Below are 11,034 nucleotides of genomic sequence, written 5' to 3'. Positions count from 1 at the left end.
GTCGTTTTATTGATCCATCAACAAAACCATAATTGTTCTTGACTATTAGGGTCATAGTCATGGAATGATGCCATGTATTATAATTCTCCTCAATGAGGAGTTATAGATGCACGGGAGTCTCTGCATGTCTTCCTACGCTAGAAAGACCGCGAAAGGAAAAGTATCGGGACGAGCATGTCTTCCCGGGCTGGAAAAGTCTCAGGATAAGGCACAACGACGGTGTGAGCCGAAGTTCAGTGGTCACAGTGCCCGGGCGGTGCTAGAAAGACCACTGCACCGAATTAAATCGAAGGTTGTTTGAGGCTATGCAAGCCAAAGAAGTTTGGTGATCACAATACCAAGGTAGTGCCAAAATTTTTACCAAAGAAGGGTTTTTAAAGGTTACCGAAGCTGAAAGTCGGTGTCAGCAATAGCATTGAATGTCACCCACAAGATGGACCTCAATACAAGGAGCTCGTCTTTTCAATTCATCTAAGAAGCAAGTTCCCCCACCTATCCATGTTGGGACTAAAGGACTATGACAAAATGGCCAAGTTTCTGTTTACTGAGAGGTTTTAAACCTCAACAGTATCGTTGCCCCCAGCGACAACAAGACGAACAACAAGATATCTCACTAGAAGCAACGATTTCGGGATTGGCAAAAAGCAAGTACACTTTGATACCATAATAGATTTCTGTATTCCAATGTTTACATGACAAGATTACATATTTATACATACAATTTGTAAATCAAATCGAATAATAAAGGATTATCATCCACTGATGAGATTTATCTTCAACCGTTATGTGCAAGATCTTCTGTGATCTTCCTCTCAAGTTTATCTTCAACAAAACATCAAATTCTAAACGATTCAGACAATCATAAAATACCCGGAATTGTGCTGTGAATTCGGTTAAGTCTTATCACAAAGATTTAGCCTCAGGCCTCGCCTGATTTCCAATAGCCAGTCAGATTTTTAAAATATTTACAAGATTTCTTCAGCATTTTCACATCAAATGCTTAAGTGGAACTAGCTGTAGAAATCAACTACCCTTAACACGAAAACACCAAACCCAACAGTTCAAAGAAGAACATGTTTCTCTTTCCTGTCCTTATCTAATTTTGTAATTAACATCAGTAAGCTACAGTAAGAACGGCTAACCACAGCAGTTGCTGTTCTGCTGGAGTGGCTCCCCCCTCATCTGCACTGTATTAGCTGGTTTTTTGCTCCCGCTAGGCTGGGTTCCCAATCTGCAAATGCAAAATCTCAACTTAGAACACATGCTCTATGACAGACAAAAACAAGGATTTCCAAACTCATCAAATGAATCTCATGAATCCAATAAAGCAATCAAATATTCAAAGGACACAACATAGATCACTCCGGAAATTAATTTTTTTAGAAATATACTAGTATAGAAGTGACTATACGACAAGTTCCACTAGTACCTTTTCTTGATTTCCCCAGCCATGGTCAAGAAAGCTTCTTCAACATTAATTGAATCTTTTGCACTCGTTTCAAGGAAAGGAATCCCAAGCTCATCCGCAAATGCCTACAGTTGTTGCATCAAATCAACCAAACACCTCATAATAGAGAAGATCTTCATGTAAATGACAATGGTACTGTCCAAGAGGTTATTATTACTGCCAGCAGCACTAACAGGTGATGGAAGTGGTCTATCATCAAGGCAAGAAGAACGGGACGTTTCTTTTCTTTTTTTTTTTCGAAGAGGAAGACTTTACCTGAGCAGTTTGCGTGGCCACTACTTTTTCATCAACCAGATCGCACTTGTTTCCAACAAGAAGCTTGCACACACTGTCACTGGCATATCTGTCAATTTCACTCAGCCACTGCTTCACATTGTTGAAGCTCTCCACGTCAGTTACATCGTAAACAATCTGGCACCATCTAGCATTAGTAATTTGGTGTGGAAGAAAACTTTCAGAACATGTAAGTAAAACTCACATTTTACATGTAACTAACATGAAAAATACACTTGGAAACTATAACATAGGAGGAAAAGATTTAAATGATCACCAGATTTTTATGAATGAAGACAATATGAAGTTATAGGCATTGTGAATAGGAATGAATAAATGGAAGAATGCCGTAATGTGGTTACTCAACATCACACAACGCATAGGAAAAGCTGAACAATGAAGACCACAGCTCATGAGCCAAATGGTAAAGGAAAATATTGTTGAGCAATGAAAACCAAATCAGAAACTCTGAAATATCAATGCCAGAGACTAATCCCAGACCACGTTTAGTGCACAAAGCAATATTATTGTAGTGGTCCATCAATAACATCACTGGTTTGTGAATACAATTAAAATATTTAAAAAGCTTATTTTGTGAATTGCTTTTCCCTAAAGAATGCTGAATACACGCACATATTGCACCCCAAACACGAGTGAGATTTGATCGAGAACCTCAAACAACATATCCCCCCAAAGGGCCACATAGTTTTCACAAGAAGTTCAGAACCAGTTAATCAAGGGAAAGTGAGCGTACAGTTTTATTGAATAAAATATGGTATTGGCACAGGCAGATTTCTGCTATGCACAATAAGAAAAGAAGGCTAAACTGTAATGGGTATTTTAAGAAAACTCCTACCAAGCACTACAAGAAAAGGAGGCCAAACTGCAATGAAATGTCTTACAATGATTCCATGTGCCCCTCTGTAATAACTGCTGGTTATAGTCCTAAACCGTTCCTGTCCGGCAGTATCCCACTATCACATGAAAAAAAAAAGGAAATCAGAAACTAATGAAGATATTGTAGTAGAGCATCATGAGAAAAACCACTTATAAGAGACTTCAACATTCTCTCATAGACAAATAGAGGAAGCAACGCAATTGGAATGGTTTTCCACTTTCATTGCTAAGTACACGTAAAAGCAATTTCTGATGCAAATAAATTTTCGATTTGGGTTCTTCTCAAGGTAACCACAAATTTTTGCAAACAATGAATAAGGAACCAGGACTGAGACCAATAGCTTTTGTCTGAATATCTATCCATTAGAACCAAATGCAACTCTCAGCAAACAGAACCTACAACAGGTATAAGGCAACTCAATTGACCCTCTGGGAAAAGAAAGGTTGTCTGCAGCCAATTCATAGATCATGAAGTCAACCATCAAACTATGAAAAGGAACCCATCCATCCATAGTGAAAACGACCATAAATTTCCAGGTCCTATAAGCAGTATTTGCTAGCCACTAGTATATGCTGTTGTTTGACCTGATTATCAGGAAAAAAAATGCCGCCACTTGCCAGGAGCTAAACCACCATCACTTTAATACCTTAGGAAAAAATTGTTGAATTAAAATTAAAATTCAAGCTTAACAACCAAAATGCAATAAAATTTTAAACCAGATTTAGATTATAAAAATTTATTTTAACAACGAATATATTAGAAAAACCCTCGCATAGGGAATAACCTCCAGCATTGTACCCTAAGAAATGCCAAGTAACGAATCGGTGATATAATAAACAAATAAAACATCTGATCACCAGTTGAAAATCGCACTAAAAATAAAAAAATAATTAAGAAAAAAAACTGCACGAATCTTCATCTCATTATCATGAACAGAGAAGTTAAGTGAAAATCTGATAACCAATTGAAAATCGCACGACAAAGAAAAACAGAACAAAGTAAAACACAGCACGAATCTTCGTCTCATTATCATGAACAGAGGAGTTCAGTGAACCTCCAAGGCTACTCACAATCTGCAGCTTTATAGTCTTCCCATCCAGCTCCACAGTTCTAATTTTCTGAAATTCGAAAACGAAAAGAGGGTTATTAAAACAATATAACAAGAAAACGAACAGAAAACGAATAACATCAACAAACTGAATGCCAGAAATGTCACTCACGAAATCGACCCCAATCGTGCTGATGTAGCTGTCAACATACGAGTCATCCTTAAAAGAAGAAAAGGCATCAGAAACATAAAATCATAAAGAGCAAAATGTCAACTGTGAAAAGCTAACACATCGCACATTCCAAATTTCAGTAGAGAAAAAGTATAGTTACAGCAAATCTCAGAAGCAGACAAGATTTCCCAACAGAGGAGTCTCCAATTAGTAGCAGCTTGAAAAGATAATCGCTGTGGAAGGAAAGAGTGGAAACGATCGTGAAATGCTTCGGAAAAATAAAAAATTAAAGCACGGAAAAGAAAGAATCAAAGAGCAACGAACAGAATCGTACTAGTCGTTGCTCATCTTCTGCGATGATCAAACAAAATATGGTAAATTTGTAGCTTGCTTAGGGCTTAGAGGGAATTCAGAATTTGGGGGGGAAAACGGAGCGGTTTCAGGTGTTGAAGACCTCTCCCACCTATAGTTTAAAGATTGCTTTCCTCCGACAGCTTTAATAACAAAAATACCCTTACTGCTTCAAGAGCAACGTCTACATTTTCAAGCGAATCCAAAGCTATAATAAAAGGCGAATCTTAAGTAGCATAACTCGCGACTGGGGCGAATCGACTCAGATGGGCAAAGCAGAACGGCCCAAGAAAATACGATTTGGACGGTTTAGGTATTCGAGCGGGGTGAGTCACTTGTAATGCAGGCCCTACAAGATGTGACTCTCCCTCGGATTCTTTTTCCTAAGTTGAACTTAGGTCAAATTTAAAAAATATTTTATTTGATGATCATGTCACTATTTGAAATTTTTGAACATGTAGTCAGTTGATTAAAATTGTTAGTTAATTAATTAAACTTTAATGTAATTAGATTTTTAACGTATGTTATAATTTCATGTAACGCCTAAGTTAAACTTTAATATATATTTTAATTATTTAATGCTAATAAGCTCATGGGGAGGGAGGGGATCACTTGCCCTAACTTAAGACCCCTAAGTTTAAGGTTGTGCAATATGATTATGCAAAGATTATAGATTACTATGATCTATTATAAATGAAGGATTAAGGACCAATAATTATGGATAATAATATTTAATTATTATTATTATTATCAAGTTATTTTTAATTGATAATTTAAAGACATAATGGTCGATAATAGTGGTTAATTAATAGGACTTGTTATCAAAAAATTAATAATTTAATTTTGATCAGTTATTAATTAATAGATTAATTAATAAATAAGTCATTGAGTTAATTAATAAGAAATATTATTTATTTGGTCATAAATTATCTAAAAACATTTAAACTTATTAATAATTTTAGGTTCGTATTCTACATTTTTTCTTTATTTTTTATCCCAATACCCGTTGTTTCTTGGCATTCACACCTTTATATTGAATTTTTTATATTTTAAATTATATAATAATGGAAGTATCTTTGACTCTAATTTCCAACGCAAAAAGAATTTTGGTAATTGTAGTATTCTACTAGGAGAAATCGATATTTTAAAAGAAGACAATAGCAAAAATATTCAATTTTTGAGGCATTTTATATCATTATTACCAAGACTTTATATGGATAATTATATTTTGAAATAAAGATTTGTAAGTTTATTTTCTAAATTATTAAACCAATTCTCAATATGATTTTTCTAGAAGGAGATATCAATATTAGAAGAGTCAATAGTCATATTAGCTAAAGAAGAAAGAAGACTTTTAGTTCGACATGATTGCAGAGTCCAAAATCTAATCAAATTATTACTCTCAAAATAAGTCTATTTATTAAAAAATATTATACTTTAACAAAGTCTAATTTTGTAAGGAGCAAATTTCATTTCAATTTGATCTATATGTAAGGAGATATTCTTATTAGACTCAACGCTACAGAATGATAAAAATAAAGTGGTTATAAAAGATTCAAGAATGACGATTTTTATATCAAATTGGATATCATATTAAAACTCTTTAAGTCCAGTTTCTTGATAAATGAATCGTTTGTGATTCTGAGCTATATTTTTGGATATTTAATATTATGTACCAAATGTCAGTCCTATTGAAAACCTCTCTTTTTTCTATTTTCTTTCCTATTACCTCTCCATGCATTGACCAGAATTGAGTTTCATTTTCTCCTTGACTCCTAGTTTTTTAGGCAAATTTATCTTCTAATCAGAGAGTTTTGATCAGATTTAATCACTCCATGATGTGCTTACTCAAGCTATGCAATATCCTGCTTAGATGTTGTTTTAAATATTTTGCAATTTTGTTACTTGGTTGTGTATCTTTTGCACCGTCATCTCCAAAAATTATACTCTCCCCAAGAAAATTTCTTTGAGGTCATACTTGGTCAATTCTACCATCATAGTCTCCCCTATTTTTTCTCAAGAAAAAAAAGGTCACATTCTAGATTTGATTGGAAGTATGAGTGTTACATAGTTGTCTCCTTCCAGTTAAAGCTATTTTTCTCTAGTAATTCTTTAATTTGTCATCTTTTGTTTTCATCACTTTAGAGCATGCCTAGACCCACTAACAAAAAAGTATAGGAGTGTGCCCAACATCCAACTTGGGTCAAGTCTTTTATTTTTCACCCAAGAGGTGATTTGTGTTTGAGTTATCATTAGAAAGTAAGTAGTCTCTTTGTTGTATCCTGAAGTCGGGCCATTTTTCTCTTTGAAAATGAGCAGAGTGTGCTCAAACTATGACCATTGTTTACTATTGTATGGAGCTTTGTCTAATGGCTTGAAGTGATTTTCTTGTCCCATATTATTTTTTTTCCTCACTAGGTGTCTATGTCCTTTTTATCCCCAACTTGAGAAGGAGCAGTAGAACAAGAAGTACAAGAAAGAAGTATTTGTTCACATGTTGTGGTAATTTTTATGTAACCAAAATATTCAAGAAAGGGGGAAAATAAAAGATAAAGATTTTACATCTATGAAAAAAAATTACAAAAGAAGATTGAAGACCAAAAATATTTTTCCTTACAAGTTGAAATTATAAATTCCAACTTGAGGGGGAGAGTTGAAGAGCAAGTATGGACGAGTCTTCCATGAATCTCATAGAAAAAAGTTTCACAGAGTAAAAATTAATATGGTGGAGTCTAAGAGGAGTCTCATGAAGACCAAAAATATTTTTCCTTACAAGTTGAAATTATAAATTCCAACTTGAGGGGGAGAGTTGAAGAGCAAGTATGGACGAGTCTTCCATGAATCTCATAGAAAAAAGTTTCACAGAGTAAAAATTAATATGGTGGAGTCTAAGAGGAGTCTCATGAAAGTAGGTTTCACGGAAAAGTCTCTGTTAAAGGTGTTTTAGTTATCTTAGTTTTTTATTTATGTTCAATTGTTTAATTATTCTAGGACTTACTTTTAAGTGTTAGACTTTGGGTGTAATTGGAACAAGAGTAGTTTAATTGTAATATGATTCTACTTGTTTCCTCTATTATAAATAGAGGCTCGTTGTACTTAGTTATGAACAAGCCAGTGAATTATTTCTCTTTTTCAAAAATTCAACACCCATGTTACATTCTTTAGTTCCGTCCTTGAAGTTTAGTTACTAGCTTAGCTTGTGAATTTTGTGAGTTAAATAAACATCATAGGAGTGTGTTTCCTTCTTGTTCAAATAATGTTTGTTAGCTCTAGTCTTTTCTTTGGTTCTCTCAAATGTGTAGGGGACAATACATGTTTCAAATATTACACAATCTCAATACTTTGTCATATTTGTGGATGATTGCACTTGTACGCTTAGTTGTTTTTAGTGAAAGATCAGTCCAAAACTTGTTCTATCTTTGTCTCCTTTTGTACTATGGTGTGCAATGGTAGAAACATAATTTCAAACCAAAGTGAAGATGTTTTGTTCTATCAATGCCATAGAACATCTATCCTCTCATTTTCAATCATTTTATAAATAATATGGAATTATCCACCAAATCTCATGTGCCTACAAACCTCAACAAAATGGTGTAGTTGGCATAAAAATTGAAGTTTACTAGAGGTTGTTCATGCGTTATTACTATCCATGAATGTTCCTTAGTTTTATTGGCTCTACACTTTTCTTACAACATATTTTCTTATTGATTGGATGTATTACTGATTTGGGTAATAATTCTCCTTTTCAACACTATTTCTTCATAATATTCCATTTGCTCTTGTTGCAAGAGTTTTTGGATATGTGTACTTTGTTCATGATTTATCTTTTGCTGAAATAAACTTGATCCTAGTTCATATTCCTTTGCTACTCTAAAAATGAAAAAGGTTATGTATGTTATCATTCATCACTACATAGAACATTTATTTTGGCTGATGTTAATTTTCTTTTTGAAGATTAGCCTTTTTTATCATTAGGTTGCATCTTCTCCTCCTCTAGGATATCCATCTTTTGTATGACAATCTAAACTACTTCTACGATTGGACCAACTTATACTACAACCACAAGATGAATCTCCTACTACTACTCCTTTGGCTGGACACTCATATGTGTTGTCTGTTGATTTTGAGGTTAGTAGTCTCTCTTCAATTTCTCAAATTCCTTTTGGATCAACATATTCAATTGCTATAAAGAACGAATCTCGTGCTTGTGTTACACACACACAAAAAAAAATCTACTTCTCATCCTATAACCAATTTTTTCCCACCTATTGATTTCAAGATTCCATACTATAAAGTCTTCAACCTAAGACAATAAAAGAAAAGGGTAGAAGAAGAAGAAGAAGAAGAAGAAGAAGAAGAAGAAGAAGAAGAAGAAGAAGAAGAAGAAGAAGAAGAAGAAGAAGAAGAAGAAGAAGAAGAAGAAGAAGAAGGGTTGTGAAAGATATCCAAACCCTCCCCCTTAACTTTTATTCATAGATATCAAGAGTACATAAATTAAAAGTATACCCTTCACTCTAAAGAGAGTGAAGAAGAGACAAAGAACATAAGATATTTACAATAATGCACCTAAACCTATATATGTCTTTCAACACTCCCTCTCAAGCTGGTGGTGAAAAAAATCGTATATCCCTAGCTTGGTATATGTGGTGGAGAGATTTTTGGAGTTGACTGACTTCGTTAACATATCAGCAAGTTGTCTATGAGTTCTCATGTGGATTGTTGCTTGATATTCACAATAGAGTCCCATAGGGCCTTCTTTGTGGAATCCAAATTATGTTAAAAGAGATTTAATTCATACAAGCTCACTTACTGCATGTGCCATGGCTCTATATTCTACTTCTGCACTAAACCTTGCAACCACATTTTATTTTTTATAACAAAGTTGCCTCCAACCAGAGTAAATTTTTTATAATATCCTGAAGTAGATTTTCTATCATCTGGTGCTCTAGCCCAATCCATAATAACAAAACCTTCAATATTGAGATGACCATGACACTTATATAAGAGCTCTTGTCCTGGTGCCTTTTTCAAGTACCTGGGATTCCTCTCCAATGCCTGCCAATGAGACATCTGAGGTTTATGCATATATTGATTGACCACACTAACTGCAAAAGAATATTTGGTCTAGTCACAATGAGATAGATAAGCTTGCCAACTAGCCTCTAGTACTTGCTAACATCAACTTCTTCTCCCGAGCCAGCGCAGAGTTTTGTTTTTGTCACCATAGGGGAGTCAGCAGGGTGACATCCCATCATTATTGTTTTTTCAAGTAAGTCAAAAACATATTTTCTTTGTGATAAGATAATATCATGCTTCGACTGAAAAACTTCAATACTGAGAAAGTACTTAAGGAGTCCCAAGTCTTTTGTCTTGAATTCATTGCATATCTTATTTTTTACTTGACTGATATTATCGGTATCACTACCTGTCAAAATAATATCATTCACGTATACAACAAGTAGTACGACTCCTTTCTCAGTATGCTTGAAAAATATATAATGGTCCATAGAGCACCTTGTGAACCCAAATCGAATCATTGATTGACTAAACTTATCAAATCAGGCCCGTGGAGATTGCTTTAGGCCATATAATGATTTTTTATGTGGCATACCAACTCTCCCTCAACTACATATCCAGGTGGTTGCTGCATATAAATTTCCTCCGTAATATCGCCATTGAGGAAAGTATTCTTTAGATCTAGTTGAAAGACAGACCATTGAGAATTAACAATGAGAGATAAGAAGAGATGCACCGAGTTGAGCCTGGTGATTGGGGTAAAGGTTTCTTCATAATCAATCCCATAACATTGGGTATAGCCTTTAGCAACAAAGTGGATTTTAAGGCGGGCCACTGTCAGTTTTTTTTTTTTTTATAGTGAAGACCCATTTACAGTCCACCGTTTTTTATTCTCGTAAAAAGTTGTCATCACTTTGTCCATGGCTGCTTTCCATCATGGATTCTGTAGGGCCTTCTAATAAGACTGCGGAATAACAATAGAAGAAATAGATGTAAGAAACCGATAACAAGAAGGTCATAATGGATGAGTGGATAAAAATGAGCAATCGAGTGAGAGGTAGAAGATCGATTGCAGGCCCTGGGTTCTTTCCAAAGAGCAATGAGCCACGTATCAAATGGAGGACCAAAAATAGGAGGTGGAGAAGGAGAGCTTACCTCAAAGAAATCTAGAGACTCCACAGGTGTAGTGTCAGCCAATGCTTCAGGGAGCGGGGCAAGTACATCAATACAGCCATGCGTTGCTGAGTCATCAATCGGCACGATAGGTTTAGGAAACTCATTGGCTACAGAAAAATCAAGTGGGTCACTAATGGATGAAAAAAAAGGGCTAGTCCTCAAAGAATGTGACATCACAAGAAAAAAACATTTTCAAAAGAGATGGATTGTAACATACGTATCCTTTATGAGTACGAGAGTACCCCAAAAAATGCATTTAAGTGTCTAGGATCCAATTTAGTAGTATAGGGAGAAGTATTATGAAGAAAACAGGTACATCCAATACTCTCAAAAAAAGAAAGAACAACTTATCATGAGGAAAAAGATGAGAATATGGTGTTTGGTTGCCAAACACTGAAGAAGGTAACTTGTTCATAAGATAACAGATTGTGAGGATGGCATGTAGCCAATAGAAATGAGGCACGTGCATATGATGGAGTAGAGAATAGGCAACCTCAAGAAGGTGTCTATTTTTTTCTTTCAGCTACACCATTATGTTGTGGTGTGTAGACACAAGAGGTTTGGTGAATGATGCTTTTATCCTGGAAAAAATATTAGAAGTATGTAAATAGACATTCCCTGGCATTATCAGG

The 11,034-nt window shown here is 34.8% G+C and overlaps 1 protein-coding gene across 2 annotated transcripts; it reads right to left on the bottom strand.

Moving 5' to 3' along the window:
- Positions 1 to 692: 692 nt before the first annotated feature.
- Positions 693 to 4,333, bottom strand: LOC137945317 (ras-related protein RABD1-like). 2 transcript variants are annotated; one of them, XM_068791157.1, is made up of 8 exons: positions 4,194 to 4,333; positions 4,020 to 4,092; positions 3,860 to 3,907; positions 3,710 to 3,757; positions 2,644 to 2,715; positions 1,724 to 1,831; positions 1,430 to 1,533; positions 693 to 1,231 (listed from the first exon to the last, which is right to left on the bottom strand). In XM_068791157.1, exons 1-8 carry the CDS (start codon positions 4,205 to 4,207, stop codon positions 1,138 to 1,140), a joined length of 561 nt encoding a protein of 186 aa, XP_068647258.1. In that variant the 5' UTR covers positions 4,208 to 4,333; the 3' UTR covers positions 693 to 1,137. The 2 variants fall into 2 exon arrangements, with proteins under 2 accessions (XP_068647258.1, XP_068647257.1); XM_068791156.1 differs by having other exon boundaries at positions 698 to 1,231; positions 1,724 to 1,879; positions 4,194 to 4,332.
- Positions 4,334 to 11,034: the final 6,701 nt, after the last annotated feature.

The sequence above is a fragment of the Aristolochia californica genome, unplaced genomic scaffold (genome assembly GCF_029961685.1).
Source record: "Aristolochia californica isolate CCGP_79_NKW_82.1479 unplaced genomic scaffold, dmAriCali1.0.hap1 SCAF_12, whole genome shotgun sequence".
Classification (NCBI taxonomy): domain Eukaryota; kingdom Viridiplantae; phylum Streptophyta; class Magnoliopsida; order Piperales; family Aristolochiaceae; genus Aristolochia; species Aristolochia californica.
Note: the sequence above shows the minus strand (reverse complement) of the source record. Positions and strands in the feature narration are given on the sequence as shown.

Excerpts from the sequence above, each read along its gene's own strand:
- LOC137945317 (XM_068791156.1), bottom strand. Across the intron at positions 1,534-1,723 it reads TGGCCACGCAAACTGCTCAG|GCATTTGCGGATGAGCTTGG; the intron begins GTAAAGTCTTCC and ends CAACAACTGTAG. Across the intron at positions 1,232-1,429 it reads GCTGGGGAAATCAAGAAAAG|ATTGGGAACCCAGCCTAGCG; the intron begins GTACTAGTGGAA and ends TTGCATTTGCAG.